Source organism: Perognathus longimembris, chromosome 6 (assembly GCF_023159225.1).
Source record: "Perognathus longimembris pacificus isolate PPM17 chromosome 6, ASM2315922v1, whole genome shotgun sequence".
Lineage (NCBI taxonomy): Eukaryota > Metazoa > Chordata > Mammalia > Rodentia > Heteromyidae > Perognathus > Perognathus longimembris.
The window spans coordinates 60,825,924-60,845,301 of NC_063166.1; the positions used below are offsets into that span (position 1 = coordinate 60,825,924).

Sequence of the window (19,378 nt, forward strand, 5' to 3'; positions counted from 1 at the left end):
TTTCTTAAAGGCATTTATTTGATGGCTTTAAAAAGCATCAGACTAGTTAAGTGGGAGCTATCTTTATCTCTTTTGAAGTAACCCTTAGTGTTGATATTTTTAGATATCTCTTCTTGGACTGATCAGAATCCCTAAAGAAATTCTATCTCCTGTTTTTGCCAAGAGAGTAAAGACATGTCTGCTACCACACGAGTGCCAAATGCAGGAGACTGGGGCTATCCTTATGTCATATGGCATGATCTCCTTGCTTTCAAAATACTGGCCCTGTTTTCATTTGTGTTGGTGTCATCCTCGTTCATTCTGTTTGTCTGTTGAGAATTAAATGCTCATGCCCACAGGTAGAGATCTGACAATTCCTGCAATAGCTGTCCACGCCTCTTCTGTATTCTTTAATCTCTAAACCCATTTCCAGAGGAACAGAGCCATCTGCTGTTAAGACTTCCAAAGGTTTTCTGGAGTAACATGTGGTGGCCTTTAGTTCCTCAGCTGGGTATAAGTAATATATCTGGTTGCCTGAATTAAAATTGTTTATCCCCCTTTTCCTAGATCATCCTTCTAAGGTATCTTTACCTGCAGTTTTACTGTGGATGCAAGGATTTCATTACATGAAATACATCCAACCCATGGAGTGTACCCTGAAGTTTCATGATTTTTCTTCACTAATATTCATACCAAGTTGTTTTTGTGGGTTAATTTTAAGATTTCGTGAAGAGCATGCAATACTAATATCTCACTACAGATGGCACTATGTGGACAATTAATTTGTCAGTCAGCTTGTCTCAGGTAGAATACAACCAGAATCACAAAGGCAGCTTGAACTCTCATGTACTTAGCAGGTGGGACATTGCTTGAACCCCTAGGTGGAGCAGTCACATATGGTAAAGTATGAAAAAAGAACTTCCAACTACCTGAGTTTCTAAATGAGTGATAATGGGATTGATCTGGCGGGCAGTGACTTGAGTGTTGGTGACTTATGTTCCTCCCTCCCAGTGGCCCTGGGGTGGGTCTATTGTGATTTCAAGCAATAGGAATATCATGTCACAATTATGACCTATTACCTCCGTGTCTTGTGCAATTTTAGTTGCAATTTGTGTTCAGAATGCTGCTGGAGAAATTATCCAATGAATCTAATAAAAGAGAAAAAAAAACCCTAAAGAGGCTTCTAGAACTAAATTCCAAGACACTGAGATAAAGTGTATGCACAATCTTGTAATCATTTTAGTTTTTAAAAGTTATCTTTTCTCTCCTATCTTCCTAATGCTGTCTTACTGATTTTTTTAACCTCTGAAACAGGTAGCAATAAAGTCTTCTATCTTTGATTCAGGGAAGGGAAGGATGGAAGAGAGGAATCAACGGGAGAACTGAAGGTCCTTTTTCTGGTTGCCTCTGAGGGCACTCTTACATAGAAAAACTTTTGTGTTTTTGGATTCTAGGGAGAGGGAAAGCCCAAGCAAGTTTTATATCGATGTAACACATGCCTTCTCAATAGGAAAAACTAGACCTAGTGGGTTCATACTTATTATCTCAGCAACGGCAGAAAGAACACATAAGAGGATCCCTATTTAGGCCCACCTAAGCAAAACAGATGATCTTGCATCAAGGAGGAAAAACAGAGCAAGTGGGGCTTAAAGCATGGCTTAAGTAGTAAAGCAGCTGCCTATGTGACTCTGAGTTCAAACTCTAGTACCAGTAAAGAAGAAATGGTGCATGTGTTTCATTACATTATATGTAGGAAGCTACTCCTCCACCCATATTCATTCCTCCTCCTGGGTTTAGGTCTGGAAGAATTTTCTGTTATTATTCCTAAGTAAAAATACATCTAAATGAAGCCATAGGTCATTATTTTTCTATCCAACAAACAATATAAGAAAGGCCTTGATAACAGGGCTTCATGATGGATGCCTGGAATCTCATTTATTTGATAGTGGCCTGGGAGGCTGGTCTGGGAAAAGGGCTGAGAAAAGCAAAACAAAATAAAACAAAACTGGGGTGTGGCTCAAATATCAGAGTGCTTTTGCTAGCAAATGTGAGGCCCTAAGTTTGATCCCCAGCCCTGTAAACAAATAAACAAATGAAAACTCCACAGGCCAGGAAATACAAGTGATGCTTCACATTAATGCTTACATTTCTGATCCCACTGGTGAGTCCAAAACTCCATTCTCTCATTATATTTTATATCAGCTCCAAAACCCAGAGCAAAGAAAATCAACACAGGGGCACCTGTGAAATCTAATCCCTAAGCAGATTTCATGTGCAGTCTTCCAGTTGGATTCTCTTCTGTTTAGTATGTATTTTTCTTTCTTAACTAGGATGTTACCTAGGAGATGTTTCTAACATGGTATCATGGAGCTGCTCCTGAGCTAGTCCTAAAAGCAGATGTGAGGTGGCCACAGTGGAGTTCCACTGGAAAAAAGTATGTGGTTTTAAAGAAAGACAACGTGGTTGGCTTTGTTAACACACAAGAGATGACTTTTTCAGGAATGGATTCGGACTTAAGGAAAACAGAACATATGTTTGCTTCAGAAAGTGTTCTGTATTTTAAAACCCAATAAAACATGACAGGTAAGTGCATGCAGGACTGGAAAGGAAGGAAAAATGAGAGAGAGAGAGAGAATGAATGTTTGAAGAGGTTTATCAGTTGCATTGAATTTCTAGTAAATTCCTTACTAAATACAAAATTCACTCATTTCAGTCTCCACATAACTCTAGAACAGGGAACTACTTTGATGCTGATTCTGTACATAAGAAACTTGTAAGAAATAGCTTGCTCAAGGTCACCTAAATCAAAACAGGTATTGGGAATTGAGCTCATGAAGTGAGACCTTTGTGTTCCATTCTGTTAACTACCATGATGTAAGTGATACTGCACAAGGCATTACACATCATCTTGTCATAAGATAAGGTAAATAAAAGTAATAGATATGATAGAATCTACCATGACTGAGTACTGACCATGGGATAGGCATAGAGATTCTAGGAGAAGAAGAGAACATTTCAATTCTCTCTTTCTCTCTCTCTGCATCATACTGGTATTTTATTTTTATTTATTTTTAATTTTTAAAATTTTTTTATTGTCAAACTGATATACAGAGTGGTTACAGTTTCATATGATAGGCATTGGGTACATTTCTTGTACTGTTTGTTACCTCCTCCCTCATTCCCCCCTTCCACCTCCCCCTTTCCCTTTCCCTCCATGCATACTGGTGTTTTAACTCAGGGCCTTGCACTTGCTCTTTTGGCACTTGAGCCTTATCTCCAGCCCTACTCTTTTGCTGATTATTTGTGGAAATGGAGTCTCACAGACATTTCTGCCCAGGCTGTCTTCAAATTGTGATCCTCCAGACCTCAGACTCCCAAGTACCTGGGATTATAGGTGTGAGCGATCAATGTTCAGTTCAATTCCCATTTCTAGTGGGGGCACAAACAGACCTAGTGTGGAAGCTGGACCAGGAGAGCATGTGGGGACAATGAAAAGACAGATGGTGCTGAGTGCAATGGATCTTGTTTCTCTATGCAACTCTCAGTACTGGCCCGGATAAAGACTGATGGTGATGGAGAGGGAAGTGTTCTGCTTCGTTGACAGTTGGCTTCAATCTGGCCACTGTGTATTAGTCCTAAAAATAGCCCTGAATGTGACCAAGGGAGATATTTTTTTCCCCATGAGTTACTTATCTCCCGAAAATGTGCTACTTTAATCTTTGTGAAAAGAAGCTGAGCTCTGGCAGACAAATGACCCATCTGGCAGAGGCGTGAGGATTAGCTCTTTGATTTGAATTTGTCTATCAAGGTCCAAAATTCTTTTCCAGACTTAATTTACATTCTAATCTCTGCATGCAATTTAAAGATATCCACCAGCATTTTTCTTCCACAACCCATGAGTTTCATATTATAGGAGGAAAAAAATGAAATATAATTGAGAACTTGCTATGCCAACCTAAGGACAAGGGAAATGCTAAATAGAAGAGGTGACGGATTAAAAAAAAAAAAGAAAGTTAGCTTGAAAAAATTAGACAAACAAATGCAAATATCTCTCAAATTCTGATACACAGAGAACTTTTGCCTTGGAAAACAGATGGGCCATAAATCCACACAGAATCATCATGCAGTTGAAATGGGCAAACTGGACAATGTCTGCCAGCTAGCATGGCACCAGTTTCATTTTATTGTGCCAGATGCCAATTAGGCAAGATCTGGCTTTCTTATGTAGGGATGTCACTGGGATTAGGTGGTTGAGAAGCCATTCATCATCATTCAGTTCTCACTCTTCTGGTAATGATACTAGAATATACAGGAACACTACTGGCCCAGTGGCTTTCCACCTCCTTAAATCACTACCAAACATGACAATGAGGAGCTCTTTCTTGGCATATGTTTTTTTTTTTTTTATTTCCTGGTGACTGATGAGTCTTGTGGGTTCTTGTCAGCCCTGCTGAGTCAGTGCAGATGGCATCAATATCTCATGGATCACCAATATCCATTTACCTGCTTTCAGAAATTATCTATTAAGTATTCCCTTTTCAATTTTCTTTGCTTGGGCACAGCATTTCCCATTGCAAATGCAATGGATTGTGTTTTGTGGAGTAGAAAACAATTTTTCTGGTTATTTTTTTTAATCAGTGTTTTCTAATCGTGGAGTCAGAGCATTCTACACAAATTTTCATACATAATTTCATCTTAAATTGAAAAGAATCCTTATTTCATGTAGACTGCCAAAAATTAGGCCATGATCATAACTAGATAGACACAGGATTCAAATATGATGTGATGATATTCATTCTTCACTCTAAGTTCTTCTCCAAAGTCTTTGCAGCCCATCCCCTCACCCTTCCATTATAGCTTTCTTTGAACAATACAAATTGTACTTGTTGATGTGGTTTGTGTGAAAGTACTTAATAAGAACACCTAACTTTGCTCTAACACTTTGTCTTTTGCAAAATATTCTCATGTCTGTTCTGTTTGGTAGATCAACAAATGTTTTATTATTTGACCTGACAGAGAAATAAACTTTGACTCAACAAGGTTCATCTTAAACTGACATGGACAAGTAAAGGTAGAATCTGGATTAGTACCTCTCTTTCTTAAATAAAGCTTTAGTGCTGTATTTGGAGACTAGAACTGCATAAATACTGATTCATCCTTTAGTCAGTGATACTGAATGGTGAGAAAACAGTTCTTATGGAATTTTTGTTTTGGCACTGCTGTATCGATTTAGAAGAAGAAACCTTCTACCAAAGTTCCTAACCATAATGCAAAGAAGAAAGAATGATCTAGATTCTTAATCGCAATGTCATCATCCTTGGTCAAAATGGACATTTACTTTCTAAGTATAGGGACCATGAAATCCCATCCCCCCCTTGTTCGTTACATTTCTTCCAGTGTTTAGCAAAATATGCTAGAATAGCGTTCATTCATGCTTAGTGTGAAGTTCCTTAGAAAGCCTTATCTCTTGCTTCTTTAAATGCTACCTGACCCCAATCTGTATGTCACTGGAGCCTCTGCTCCGCAGCATTCACAAAGTACAGTAAAAAAGAAACCACACACAAAAACACCATTTTTCTGTACAGAAAAGCCTTTAGTGCTTACTTCCTCCCTGTGCAGATGGCATAGGCTGTCCTTATACATTGAATATGGGAGATGAAGCGTGGCATCTTCGATTGTTTAGCTTAAGGGTTGATATAGACAAGGCTCTAAAACTATGTCTATTGAGCGCAAGGAGGGTGATTCATCCTATAATCCCAGTTACTTGGGAAGGTGAAGTAGGATTGTGACTTTCTGCAGAGTCTGGGCAACATAGTAAGAACCAATCCCCTTCTAAAAAACAAACAAACAAAAAGAAAAGCAAAAAAGTGTGCACTGAGAAGCAAGTGAATGGCTGACTAAAGGAATAGGAGCATGAAGACTTCCTTTAAGATTCTGCATACTCCTGTTTAAACTTCCTGGCGCTAACTCCATCTCAGTTATGCTTCTGACAAATTAGTCTGCTTGATCAGTCAAAGACTGTTTTCTCATCGCAAATTGGGAATAAAAAGTTGAGTATGAAGATTGGCTCTGAGGTTTGCATGAGGTATTTTGTAAGTAAGAACTTGGAGAAATACCCCAAAGTTTCTAGAACCTCAATAATAAAACCTCCTCAAACTTTCTGTCCAATCATATTTGACCAGGTTTCCTTGTGATCATGATTTTGTGTTTTTGGTTTTTTTTTTTTTTTTTTTTTTTTGGTTATAGCACTTGAACTCAGGGCCTGGCCACTGTTACTGAGCTTTGTCACTCAAGGCTAGTGCTCTGCCACTTTGAGCCCGGTGCCACTTCCACTTTTCTGTTAGTTAGAGATTAGAGTCTCGTGGACTTTCCTGCTCAGGCTGGCTTTGAACTATGATCCTCAGCTCTCAGCTTCTTGAGTGGCTAGGATTATAGGCATGAGCCACTAGCATAGGTTGAGCATAGGTTATTGCAGTTCTGTATTTACCATGTTTCCCTCTTTCTATTACCAAGACTCCAGGCACGGAAGGGCTGGGGAATCAAGTGTCTCTGGCCTCAAGTAGTCTGGCTGCATCAGGCTCAGCAGTTCCTCCTGAGAGAGCCAGAATCCAACCGGACCCCCCTACTGAGAAGGCTAAATGTGCAATAGTCATTGTTTGTTACAGCAGTGCTCTGCTAAGAAGTCCATGGAGGGGAACAGAACCATGTTCTGCTTTGTTCCAATAGCTCACACTGGAAATGACAAGACACTTCAGGAAAGTCTCATTTGCCTTGAACAAGATCTAGCAGACTGGGGGGTGGCTAAACCTACCAACTCCCTTCCTTATCCTCTCTGGTTATTTTTCTGAACAAAGAAAGACATTTCAGCTGTGACTTTATGGGTGAAGTCAAGCTGCTTTGCAGACATTGAGATCACTGAAAAATAGGGCAGAGAAAGAAATTTAAAAAAACAACAACAATCAAACAGCCAAACAAACAACACCCACCCCCCCCCCCCCCAAGATTTCTTGTGCTAGAATTTTGTTTGCTTCCTCTCAAGGCCCAGTCGATGCCTCCTGGGAATGAAGAAAATCAATAAGAGAAGAAAAAGTACAGGAAGTTACCAGGCCAACCAGGCCAACCAAGGAATAATGGGTCCATAATGGTCACTCTCAAAGACTTTAGAGAAGTCTTAGAATACAAGAAACATGGAGTTAAGAGGAGCTTGGAAGACACTGAGGGATGATAGTGCCATTCTTCTGTGACCTTCCTTATAAGCTGCAAAATCAATAGATGGAATTTAAATGGGATCTTAATCGATAGAATACTACCATGGCTTTCAGCTGTTTTGGCACAGTAAATTAAAGCATGCAGGGAATCAGTGATGACCCAGAGTTTTCATCAGTCTTTGTCTTTGGGGAAGAAAAATCTATCTCATTTGAGTTAACTTTGTTCATTCACTTCAGTTCTTTCATTTCTCAATTGCTGTACAAGTGATCTATAAAAACAGGTTTATATGGCTGCTGCTTTAATTGTGAAGCTGATCTTTGAGCCAGTCAATATTTCCTCCCGATGAGTGTTCCTTTTTTTTTTTTTCCCCTTCAACTAAGCATCCTTCATCTCCGGGGGTTTGGGGGAAAGTGACCACAGAGTGTTGAATGGTGCTAGAGAAGAACTGCTTTGCAAGCTCCTGTTTATTCAATCAGAAGAGTGCTGGAATAATGTGGAAGGTAAGGCTTTCTTAGAAGAAGCAAGCACAAAGCAAGGAAACACATTTGACAACCATGGACTACAGATCTGAATGTTGAACTTCCAAGTCAGGATCACATTTCTTTTCTAAGTACTGGTGGAGAACTTCGTGTAGGAATCTAGAGTGGACAGTGTAGGCACGATCATGATATTTCCCATTCTTTAGTGGCCTCTTGTGGGATGTGAAAAATTGGTTTAGTGACTATGTCCTTGGCAGACAGGCAAGGCCATGATTTGAAGCCAATAACCAGGACTTTATGAATAATAACAACTAATACAATTAGTGTGTAATGCACTGAGAGGAAGGAGCTGTGAATAGACTTACATGCTTAAAAATCTAGTTCAACTGCATCTCTATTTAAAACAAAACAATGCTAAAACACAGTAGAGTTATTTTTGGTGACAGAATCATTGTTAGTGTAGGTGTATTTGGAAGAAAAATGTTGGTTATAGCTGAATTTCTACTGTTTTGCTTAAAGCCAATTTTGTTTCATTTGAACTACTAACCAAATATTAAAGCTTTGTGTCTTTCTTTGGTTTTTCTTTTCTTTTTTTTTTTTTTTTTTTGGCCAGTCCTGGGCCTTGGACTCAGGGCCTGAGCACTGTCCCTGGCTTCTTCCCGCTCAAGGCTAGCACTCTGCCACTTGAGCCACAGCGCCGCTTCTGGCCGTTTTCTGTATATGTGGTGCTGGGGAATCGAACCTAGGGCCTCGGGTATACCGAGGCAGGCACTCTTGCCACTAGGCTATATCCCCAGCCCTGGTTTTTCTTTTTAACCAAGAAGGTTCCAACACAATAGACCTTATAAAAATGTAAGAGGAAGGACCACAATAACAAAGAAATGGAGCATGAAACAGTTGCTATTATTCTAATCTGCTGCATCAATTCAATGATTTAATAAATACTCAGGTACAGCTGCTCTTCACTGGCAAATAAAAGCAGGAACAAATTCAATTGTTTGATTTTGGTTTGGATGATAATTTAAGCAAAATTTGGTTTAAAGTATATTTTGGTTTTATTTATAGACATATTAAAGAAACCTTGAGGTCTGTATTCTATTTTTGTTGTTGTGGTTTTTGTTTTGGTTTTCAGTGCCAATCCTTGAACTTAGGGCCCTAGCTGCTGTCTCCTTTTTGTTGTTGTTGTTGTTGTTGTTGTTGTTGTTGTTTTTTGCTCAAGGTTAGCATTCTGCCACTTGAGTCCCAGCTCCACTTCTGGGTGTTCTTTTATTTATTTATTTATTTATTTATTTATTTATTTATTTATTTATTTATTTATTGATAGTTAAGTAGAGATAAGTGTCTCATGGGCTTTCCTGCCTGGGCTGACTTTGAACTGTAATCCTTCAATCTCAGCCTTTTTAGTAACTAGGATGACAGGTTTGAGCCACAAAGTGCCCATCAAGGTCTATATTCTGCTACTAAAGGCATCAGTGTATCTAGTTTGGGTTCTAATTTTTTTCCTTGTCATTTTTTTTCTGAAGAATTTAGGAGATTCATAAAATAACTGTTCAAGAGACATTAGTCTCCCAGAGAATTTGACATATGTTATCTTTTGTTTGGAAGAGTCAGGGGTCATTGTTCCTGGGTCAAGCATATTTAGGTAATAATTTGGCAATAAATGAACATTGGCTGACCGGGAGGATATACCATTTTCAAATGGATGATTGACTTGTAAAAATAAGCCAAACTCCCTTGAGAATAGTATCTTCTGTGACAAGATTCAAACTTCTCTCTTTGTGGGACTCAAATATATGAATTTTTGGCTTAAACTGCACATAAATCATTGGGTCATTTATAACTAACATACAGATTTCCTCAAATAGAAATTCCAGAGTGGACACATGGTCTACATACTAAATACAGCACCCACAAAGCACCAAAGGCCAGCACCATTTCTGGGTTTCCCTTTCTCAGTTTTGTACTTTGTATACTTACTCAGTTAGCTTATGGTCAGTCCTAGTATTTAGGCTTTTGGCATACTGAAAAATCTTTCATTTAATTTAAAAGTTATCAGTAATGTGTATAAAAAACAAGGCATTAACAAAAGTCAACTCGATGTATTAAGTTTACTGAAGACTGTTCTTTTTGTCTTTTTAAAAATTATTATTATAGGGCTGGGGATATGGCCTAGTGGCAAGAGTGCTTGCCTCGTATACATGGGGCCCTGGGTTCAATTCCCCAGCACCACATATAAAGAAAATGGCCAGAAGTGGTGCTGTGGCTCAAGTGGCAGAGTGCTAGCCTTGAGCAAAAAGAAGCCAGGGACAGTGCTCAGGCCCTGAGTCCAAGCCCAAGGACTGGCCAATATATATATATATATATATATATATATATATATATATATATAATAAAGGTGATGTAGTGAGCAGTTACAGTTACATAAGTCAGGTAATGATTACATTTCTTTATGCACTGTGTCAGTCCTTCTCTCACTTTCTCCCAGTTTTTCCCTCCCACCAGCCCTTGTTCACACACACCAAACTCTCTACTTGAAAATGTAATTCCTGATATCAGATAGTACCTATAGACAGCCATAGAGAGGTTCAGCACAAAGATAGTGTGAGCAACAATGCCAATCTCAGCTTGGAAACAATGGTGTATGTCATTGCTGTACAATTCTGATTAAGTGGGCGATGCAGGAAATTCATGGGAGAATAAAGAAATGTTTAAAAAGGTATGTGAATTTAATGTTCCTGATGTGCTTATAGAATTCTTTAGACATGACAGAACAGTACTAAATCATCTTGCAAAGTGCTAGGAGACCTTATAATTAAATTCCATCAGAGTTGAAATTGTTTTCTCCAGCATCACAGGATTTTCACAATAGCCCGCCATCTTTTTGCCTCTGTACCTTCCACTCGCCTGAATCATCCGGGGTTGATGGATGGAGGTATCAGGCACCAACTGAAGCGTGGGCCAGAAGCAGTGTGGTGTGAAGGAAGGCAAAAGGGCAAAGTCTATGCTGTGGAGGTCTCATCTCTTTCTCGAAGGGTTTTTGTTTTCCTAGTGTCATAGGCTGGTTTTGTTTTCCTAGTGTCATAAGCTAATTGTTTTCAGAAGTCAGGCTGGCTCTGTTCTCAGTCTGTGCATACTTGTTTTTTGGAGAAATTTGGATTTCATAAAGAAAATGCCAAGCTAGGTAGACAAAAGCTTCTCCCAAGAAGTTGTTGATAAGAAGATGATGATGGGGAAAATACTGGAGGAGACAAGACAGCATGTCTAAGTAGGTTTGGTAGAGCAGGCCTGGCAATTTTAAGACACACTGTTGGGTCATTAGCTTCTTTTCTATAGAAATGGTAAGAGCAAAAAAAAAAAAAAATCAGAAGCTGAAAGAAAAATGCTAGCTATAAAAATCAAATTCAGAAGCCAGGCACCTCTAATCCTAGCAACTCAGGAGGCTGAGATCTGAGGATTAAGGTTCAAAGCCATCTCGCAGCAAAGACCATGAGATCTTTATCTCCAATAACTACCAGAAAACTGGAATTATAGCTGTTGCTCAAAGTGATAAGAGTGCTATCCTTGCACACAAGAGCTCAAGGTGAGTGCCAGGTCCTGATTTCAAGGCCCATGACCAACAAAAAATAAATTTAAAAATATTAAAAAATCAAATCACTTTACTGTCATGAAGAAAACAAGAAGATTTTTCTATTATATGTAATTATATGTAATATATTATTATTTGTATATGTAATTATATGTAATAATTTGTATATGTAATTATATGTAATAAACACATTCATTTTCTCCTTAGAAGACCAATTCTAGAATAAGGACAATGGGCCAAAAGATTTTTAAATTTACTTTTATGACAACTATTCTCACTCATATCTATGAGCTTGATAGAGTCATTTGTGATTCTATAAAAAAAATTGCCCACATATTGACATACAATTTATTTCCTCTGTGTAATTGGTTAAATGTATTTAATTTTCTTCTTTGTGGAATATCAAGATAATTTTCAACCATATTAGTTACAACACAGCAGTTTCTAAAGATATTTCAATCCAAATGAGACTTAATTGTAATAGTTGAGAAAATGCTAAAAACCTTGTTTGGGAACAGTAGGATTGCATACAATTAAAACTCAGGAATTAACTCTCATAATCTTATTTTGGTAATTTATTTCTCTAGAAAAGATAATACAGGCCATGTGTTGTGACTTATGCCTAAAATCCTACATACTTGTAAAGTATAGATCAGGAAGACCAAGGTTTGATTCCAGTCCATGAGAAGAGTTATTAAGACCTCATGTCAAGCAATTAACTGGGTGGAGTGGGATATACCTGAAATTCCAGTCATATGGGAAGCAAAAATGGGAGGACCATAGTCTAGGCAGTCCAGGCCAGCCTGGACCAATACACAAACCCCCAATCAAACAATAAGGTAAGGGCATATCTTAAGTAGCCAAACATCTGCCTAGCAAGCATGACTTCAGTTTAGGCTCCAATACTACCGAATAATAAAAACAAAAAGTTTCAATGTATTCCAAACAACTAAGAATTGTCTTTCTGGTGGCAGTTTTATGTTTAATTGTTCATGTATTATTATTGTATCTATCTATCTATCTATCTATCTATCTATCTATCTATCTATTTATCTATCTACTATTTATCTATCTGTCAGATATTTTCTCCAATGGAACTATTTATTAATAGTGTAATTTGAATAAGAAAAGTCTAGTGGACTGAATATTTTAGAGATTTAGCAAAACGAATATCTGTGTGCTACTTTATTCAACTTTCTAGAAAGAGACCCGAAAAGGCAACTGTTAAGTTATTGAATCTCTTGTATGAGAAAAATCCATTCAATTGTGCATACATTTTAAAAATACTCAAATGATAAGTCAGTTAAATAAATGCATTCATTACCTGATTTATGTAACTGTAACCCCTCTGTATAACACCTTTACAGTACAAACTTAAAAACCAATAAAACAATCTTATTGTAGGCATATAAAGATGTAACCACAAAAATGAGTCATTCATTGACGTGAATGAAATGTACTTGCGCCTAAGTCCCCAGTGATTTCAGTTAGAGATACAAACAGGCAGAAAAAGGAGGGAAATTGACCCAAGTGAACCTCGACACCCCTAACCTCCATAATGTGAGGTTCCCCAGAAGGGAAGCAGACCTTCTCTGCAGTGTGGAGTCAGTATACTGACCTTTTTTGGCGAGGCTATCATTAGGTTCATACTTTTCAATCAACACTTGGACTTGCTCTTGTTTCAGAGGTGGGTAGAGTATTTCATTTAGCCGAGGATCTCGCTGCTTAAGATTGATAAAATCCATCATCTGGTCAACAGTAAGGTATGGTTTGCTTTTGGCACCACTAAAAACAAGTAAAAAGAAAATCAGGAACTGCATATATATATATATATTTGTGTGCAGGCTAGTTTAGGGCTTGAACTCAGGGAGCGCCTGGTTACTAACCTGAGTTGTTTTTGTTTGTTTGTTTGTTTGTTTGTTTTACTCAAGGCTAATGCTCTACCACCTGAGCCACATATCTACTTCCTGGATTTTTGGTGTTTAATTGCAAATAAGAGTCTGATGTGTTTTCCTGCCCAGAGTGACTTCAAAACATAACCCTCCCCTATCTCAGCCTTCTAAGGAGCTTGTATTACAGGTGTGAGGTAACAGCAATGGTCTCACCAAGTCTATTTATGCATCTAACTATAGGGAAACAAAATACAACCATACTTGAGAGAGTATATATTATATTGAAATTCCTGCTTTGCCCTAAAACATAGTACTAGGGCCCCATAATTTCTGCATCTCTATGGGCTATGCACTATCTTTTGTAATCACCATCATAAAATCCCAGTGTCCTTTTTGACAAATAAAATACCAGAAAAAAATCTACAAATGGAAAATACTTGTATGATAGGTATGAAGGATGAACTTTAACTTGAACACAGAAGAATGGATTGCTTTTTTTTTTGCCAGTCCTGGGCCTTGGACTCAGGGCCTGAGCACCGTAGCCTGGCTTCTTTTTGCTCAAGGCTAGCACTCTGCCACTTGAGCCACAGCGCCCCTTTTTGGCCTTTTTGTATATATGTGGTACTGAAGAATCGAACCTAGTGCTTCATGTATATGAGGCAAGCACTCTTGCCACTAGGCCATATTCCCAGTCTGCTTTTTGATTATAATAACACTAAAATTATGATTTAGTTATCAACATGCTATCCCCCAATGAATCACTTGAAAGTGTATTTATCATTCATTTACTTTAACAATGTAAACTCTCTGCTTTCATTACATTTGTAGTTTTACAAGTCTTAAACTTCAAAATAGTATGATTTCAGTTTTATTGACAACTCAAGGACCAATAAAAGCATAAATATTGCAGATGTTAAGTAAATATTTCATGGCAGGGAACATCACAGAAAAAAATGACACAAAGCACCGAGTTACTCTCAGCAATTGTTTGTCTTTCTCATTACTATCAATTTTAGATTGCTTTTCTATTGGGTAGATATTAGTAGATCAATTAAGGTAAATTGCTATTTTCTCACAAATGGCTTGGTTCAATTTTCCCACAAATGTTTTTGTTCAGTTTATTTCTAGTCTTAAAAAAGTAATGTCTATCTATATAGGTATAGAGTTTCTTTTGTCTGTCTGTCTGTCTCTCATTTATGGGCTCTAAACTCAGGACCTAAGGCAGGCTAGGCAGGCATTCTACAAATCTACCTCCCAACACACCCTTTTTTGCTGTATTTATTTTTCACGCTTTCTGTCGAGGGTCGTCTTCTCCAGTGATGGTCCTCCTGACTTTAATCTTCCATGCAGCTGGTGTAACAGGCATGTATCGCTATTGGTTAGGCTAAGGTATTACTAAGTTTTTAAACCCAGGCCTGCCTTGGACCATGAACCTCCCAATTTCCACCTCCTGAGTAGTTGCCATTATGAAGTGTACCAGAAATGGGCCCCAAATCTTAAAATTTCTACTATTATATAAAGTAACTTTTTTGTTGTTGTTGCTGGCAAGGTGCTTAGTAAGACAAACTTCCCATTTCACTACTGAGTTTCAGAGCAGTTCCCAGCCAATTGGAGCCTATTGTTTCTTTGACAAGATGGCTTTCTCTACAATATGTAATCTTTAAATCATACAGAGCCCTTGGAGCATACATAGCAATGACACCCAGTGATAAATCACAGAACGCATCTGCCCTTTAGTGCAGAGGTTGTACCCCTGGGCCAGGAGATCACCCAGATGCCTAGATTTTCAGATACAGTGTACAACATCTGCCTACTTTTCTCTCATCTCTACAAAGCTCAGCCCTACCAACCCCGAATGCTGATGAAAGCTGTGGAAGAAAGCAGACAAAAGGAATCCTCTTACAATTCAGAAAAGATGTTATCAATTTCAGGTCGGGGGCAAAGATTGTTTAGGAAAACTCTGTATACATCTGGAGTGAAATCTTCTTGAGGTATTGAATCATTCTGGAAATAGAAAAAACAATGAAGTCAGCAAATAGTCTATTTCTTTCCCTAGGTTATTCCATCTCTGTTTTTCCTTTCTGTTTCTTTCTATCTTCTCTTCCTTCTTTCCCTCTTCCCTTCTCTCTTTCCTTGCACCTCCTTCTCTTTTCCTCTAGGAGGTCAGGGTTAACATAGAACAGATTTTTGAAGCCAACTGTGATATTTATTTGGACATTGTTTTGATGTGTCCAAACCTTTATTTTCTGTTGCTTTTTAGTTTTAAGTTTAAAAATATTTTCTTGCTCAGGGATGTTAAGGACATTTACTAAAATACAGTAGACCTAGGAAAGATAGGATCAGGGTGGCATCAATGCTTTACTTTCAGATTTCTTTCTCTTTTTTTTCCTACCTAGCTCACATCTTTGGCTTTTTAACAATTTATTTATTTTTATTATTTAAAAAATTCTTTATTGGGCTGGGGATATAGCCTAGTGGCAAGAGTGCCTGCCTCGGATACACGAGGCCCTAGGTTCGATTCCCCAGCACCACATATACAGAAAACGGCCAGAAGCGGCGCTGTGGCTCAAGTGGCAGAGTGCTAGCCTTGAGCGGGAAGAAGCCAGGGACAGTGCTCAGGCCCTGAGTCCAAGGCTCAGGACTGGCCAAAAAATAAATAAATAAATAAAATAAAATTCTTTATTAACCATAGGGTTATGGTTATGTAAGTCAGGTAATGTGTACATTTCCTTTTGGACAATGTCATGCCTTTACCTTTTAAAGATAACATATATATACATACATATATATACATACATACATATATACATATATATATAACCTAACATTGCCATTTTAAACATTTTTAAGTGTACATGAAGCCTACACATGTTGTTGTAATCTGGATTTTGTGTGTGTGTGTGTGTGTGTGTGTGTGTGTGTGTGTGTGTGTGCATTATTAGGGTTTGAACTCAAGGATTCATGCTTGATAGGTTGGTGTGATACTGCTGAGCAATGCCTCCAGCACTGTTTTTCACTCTGTTTTTAAGATAGGGTCTCACTTTTTGGCCAGGCAGTCATATGTGCTGTGATCTGTCTACTTGAGGTTTCCCTCTGTTACTGGGAATCACAGGCTAGTACTACCATGTCTAGCTTTCCCTTGTGAAGACAAAGCCTCAGAATTTTCTTCCCAGGCTTTCCTGGAATTGCAAACCCCCTATTCTCAGTCTTTCAAGTAGCAAGAATCACTGAGACACTGGTGGCAGATTTGGTTGTGCTTTGCTAAATCAGGTTTTTAAATATATCTTTTTTTTTGAAAAGTGGTGACCTTAGAACTAAACATTGTCCAAAGGAAAACATAAATTACAATTTTGTGTCATTTATTTTTCAGACTATGTTCCTTCTGTTTTCCTAAGTAGTACAGCACATGTGATTATTTGTCACCCATTGCTCCTGGTCCTATTGTTTGGGAAGCAAGTCATTAATATAAAAGGCCACTTTTCTGGCTTAGCTTTTCTGTTTGGTTGGGCTGCCATGGAAACCGGAAGCACTTATTCAAGTCTTTGTGAACAGGAAGGACATAGTGCACAGAGCTTTCCTATTTTAGGTATGTGCTGCTATGATTATTTTTACTTGTAAGCCCATAGAACCAGGAAAACACCCTTCATTTGAAAACATTCATAGGTTGTGAGGTGTATTTTTATAGCAATGTCTAGAAGTCGATGAAATTTTGTCTGAAATTGGATGTTGCTTGCAAATAGATAAGAAAATTTAGTTCAGCATTTGGCAGGCAGTAGGAGACCCATTTGGGGGAATGAATGAGCAAAGTAATAATTCCTTTACTAAATTGGTTTACATTTTATTGAATCTATTCTCATTTTGCAAATGAGAATTTATAAAAAACCAAACAACACATTGAGTCATTTTACTTAGATGTTTAATACCACTAGACTCAGGCTACTTGAATTTGTACACATGTAGGAAACCAGAATAATGAAACCTGTTACAAATTTGTTAAAGGCAGGAGGGGAGACAAGAGTTGGCAGTGGAGGGGGTGAATATAATTGAAGTGTCTTATATACATGAGTAGAAATATAACAACAAAACCCTTATGTACAATTAATACGTAGTAATGAACAAAAAATGGGGCTACTTGCAAATCACGAGCACAAGTCAAATCCAAGAACAGTAGGGAATTCTGTAGGATTGTTTTTACTGATGTTTTGACACAAAATGGGTACAAATACAATCTGCAAATAGATTTTCAAAGTTCCATTTGATTTATAAACAGAAACAATATTCCTTTGACTAGAAGATGCCTTTCTTTCTCCTTACTCTCTCCTTCTCTCAGTTACACACACACACACACACACACACACACACACACACACACTTACTTTTAAAAATAGTTTTGTGGATATCGGAAAAGACTCTATCTACCCCAGAAGAGGACGATTTAAAATCAATTGCAGAAAAACACTCAATGGCACGGCTGGCCAACTCAAGTGCTCCCAACTTGATTGAATCTTATGAATCCCAAGTGTGTTCTCTCTCTCTCACTTTCTCTACTAAATCCAAGTCACTTCCTAGCCCCATTCTATCTCTCCCAGCACGCACATAAATTGATTTTATCTGAGGATATCAATAATGGTCTTCCTCCTCTTACTGCACTCGTTTCTTCCTTCTCCTGTTAGGTTAGACAGCCTTGCCTTCTCCTTGACTGGGTTTTATCTTGAACTTGTTCTCCTATCACACCTTGCTGGTCTCATATTTCCACACCTACTTAAAAATATTGTCCACTCCTTTGTAGAGTCATCCTATTTCTTTCTAACTTACAGATGTAGAAGCTGGGTTTCTCTTTTCTCCCACCATAAACCAGTTTTAATTTTAGGATGATGGTTTGATTTTTCCCCTCCATATATTTCTAGATTTAAAACAGTAATTCTTTTATAAACAGATATTTATCATTCACAACTGTAATTGAAATCCATTCATTTATTAAAGTTGACTCTAATGAGTAAAGTCCACATATAGATTTTATTTCTTCATAAGTTAAGGAATTATTCTAAAAATAACCCATTTTTAATATTTTTTATTTTAAAACTATAAATCAAAGTTGAATTAGTGAAAGTCCAGGAAATAATTACAAGTACCTCACTTCTAGTATGCCATTGTCAAACTGGCTTTAAAATAGAGATTTGATACTAGTGATTTTTAAGAATCACAGTACAAAACTGATCTTTTTGGGTTGCTGGATGTAAAGCATAGATGAAGAGCAACACACTGCAGCTATTGGGAGAAGTTGCTTAGTAAATTTTATTCACCTTATTAGTTAGTAAAATATATAATAGCTTTAAATCCAAAATACTTTTGCTATTATTATATGTGAGCATAGATAAACTATAAGAAATTTTGGTCTTTAAAACAAATACAGGAATTTCCTTCTGACCTTGTTCATTAAAATGCAATCACACAAGGCCATGCTATTGCAAGTCTACAATTCGACTGTCACTGAGTTCTTTTTAAGTTAATAAGCCTTTGGTCAGGGGAATTTGGTACAAATAAATTATTTTCAATTCTCAGAAAGCTTGTGGGTAGAGTCATACTTTTCTGAATATGGAAAGATTTTCAAAGGTCTCACTGGAAAATATGTTCAGATATTAATAGAAGGGAAGTAATTGCTTTATCTCTCTTTTTAGGCATAGTACTACTTTTTCACAATTAGGGTGACTTGAGGCGAGCCACTGTAATCTCCAAAGGAATACCCTCTTCAGGAATGTGTTATTCCAATGAATCGTGTCAGCTAGCATACAAGTTCAAGTGTATTAATTATCTCCAACAATGTGCACAAAGATAATGTTAAAAAAAATTTCAACAGGATATCCACTGTGTTTCTGGTAATGTATCTATTTACAGAACACAATTAAACTGTAGTTTGAATGATGGCTGGCTATAACACAGACTCCTATTTATGCAGAACCAGCTATCTGTGGAGTGTGTAGAATATCCATTCTTAATACTTCTTAATACTTCTGGAATCTTCCAGCTATTTAGTGACTATTTCTGCTGACTGATAGATATGAAATAACCACAGGACTTAAAATATAGTTTGGATGTACTATTGTCTCTTCACAGAAACATTTATTTTCTGGCTCTGAAACTGCCTTTTGGTTTGGGATTAGTTTTAAGTATTCCAATTCTACCAAGTCTTCCAATATTGTTCTTTACTGTGAATAATGATCTTACCAAACTAT

The 19,378-nt window shown here is 37.6% G+C and overlaps 1 protein-coding gene across 3 annotated transcripts in view; it reads right to left on the bottom strand.

Moving 5' to 3' along the window:
• Plcb1 (phospholipase C beta 1) overlaps positions 1–19,378 on the bottom strand; it is a 616,577-nt gene that overhangs the window by 167,490 nt on the left and 429,709 nt on the right. For all 3 annotated transcript variants that reach the window (XM_048348812.1, XM_048348814.1, XM_048348813.1), the window contains 2 exons: positions 15,049–15,149; positions 12,872–13,038 (listed from right to left, as the gene is read on the bottom strand). In XM_048348812.1, the coding sequence (XP_048204769.1) occupies positions 12,872–13,038; positions 15,049–15,149 (268 nt within the window). The remainder of the gene's footprint in view (positions 1–12,871; positions 13,039–15,048; positions 15,150–19,378) is intronic.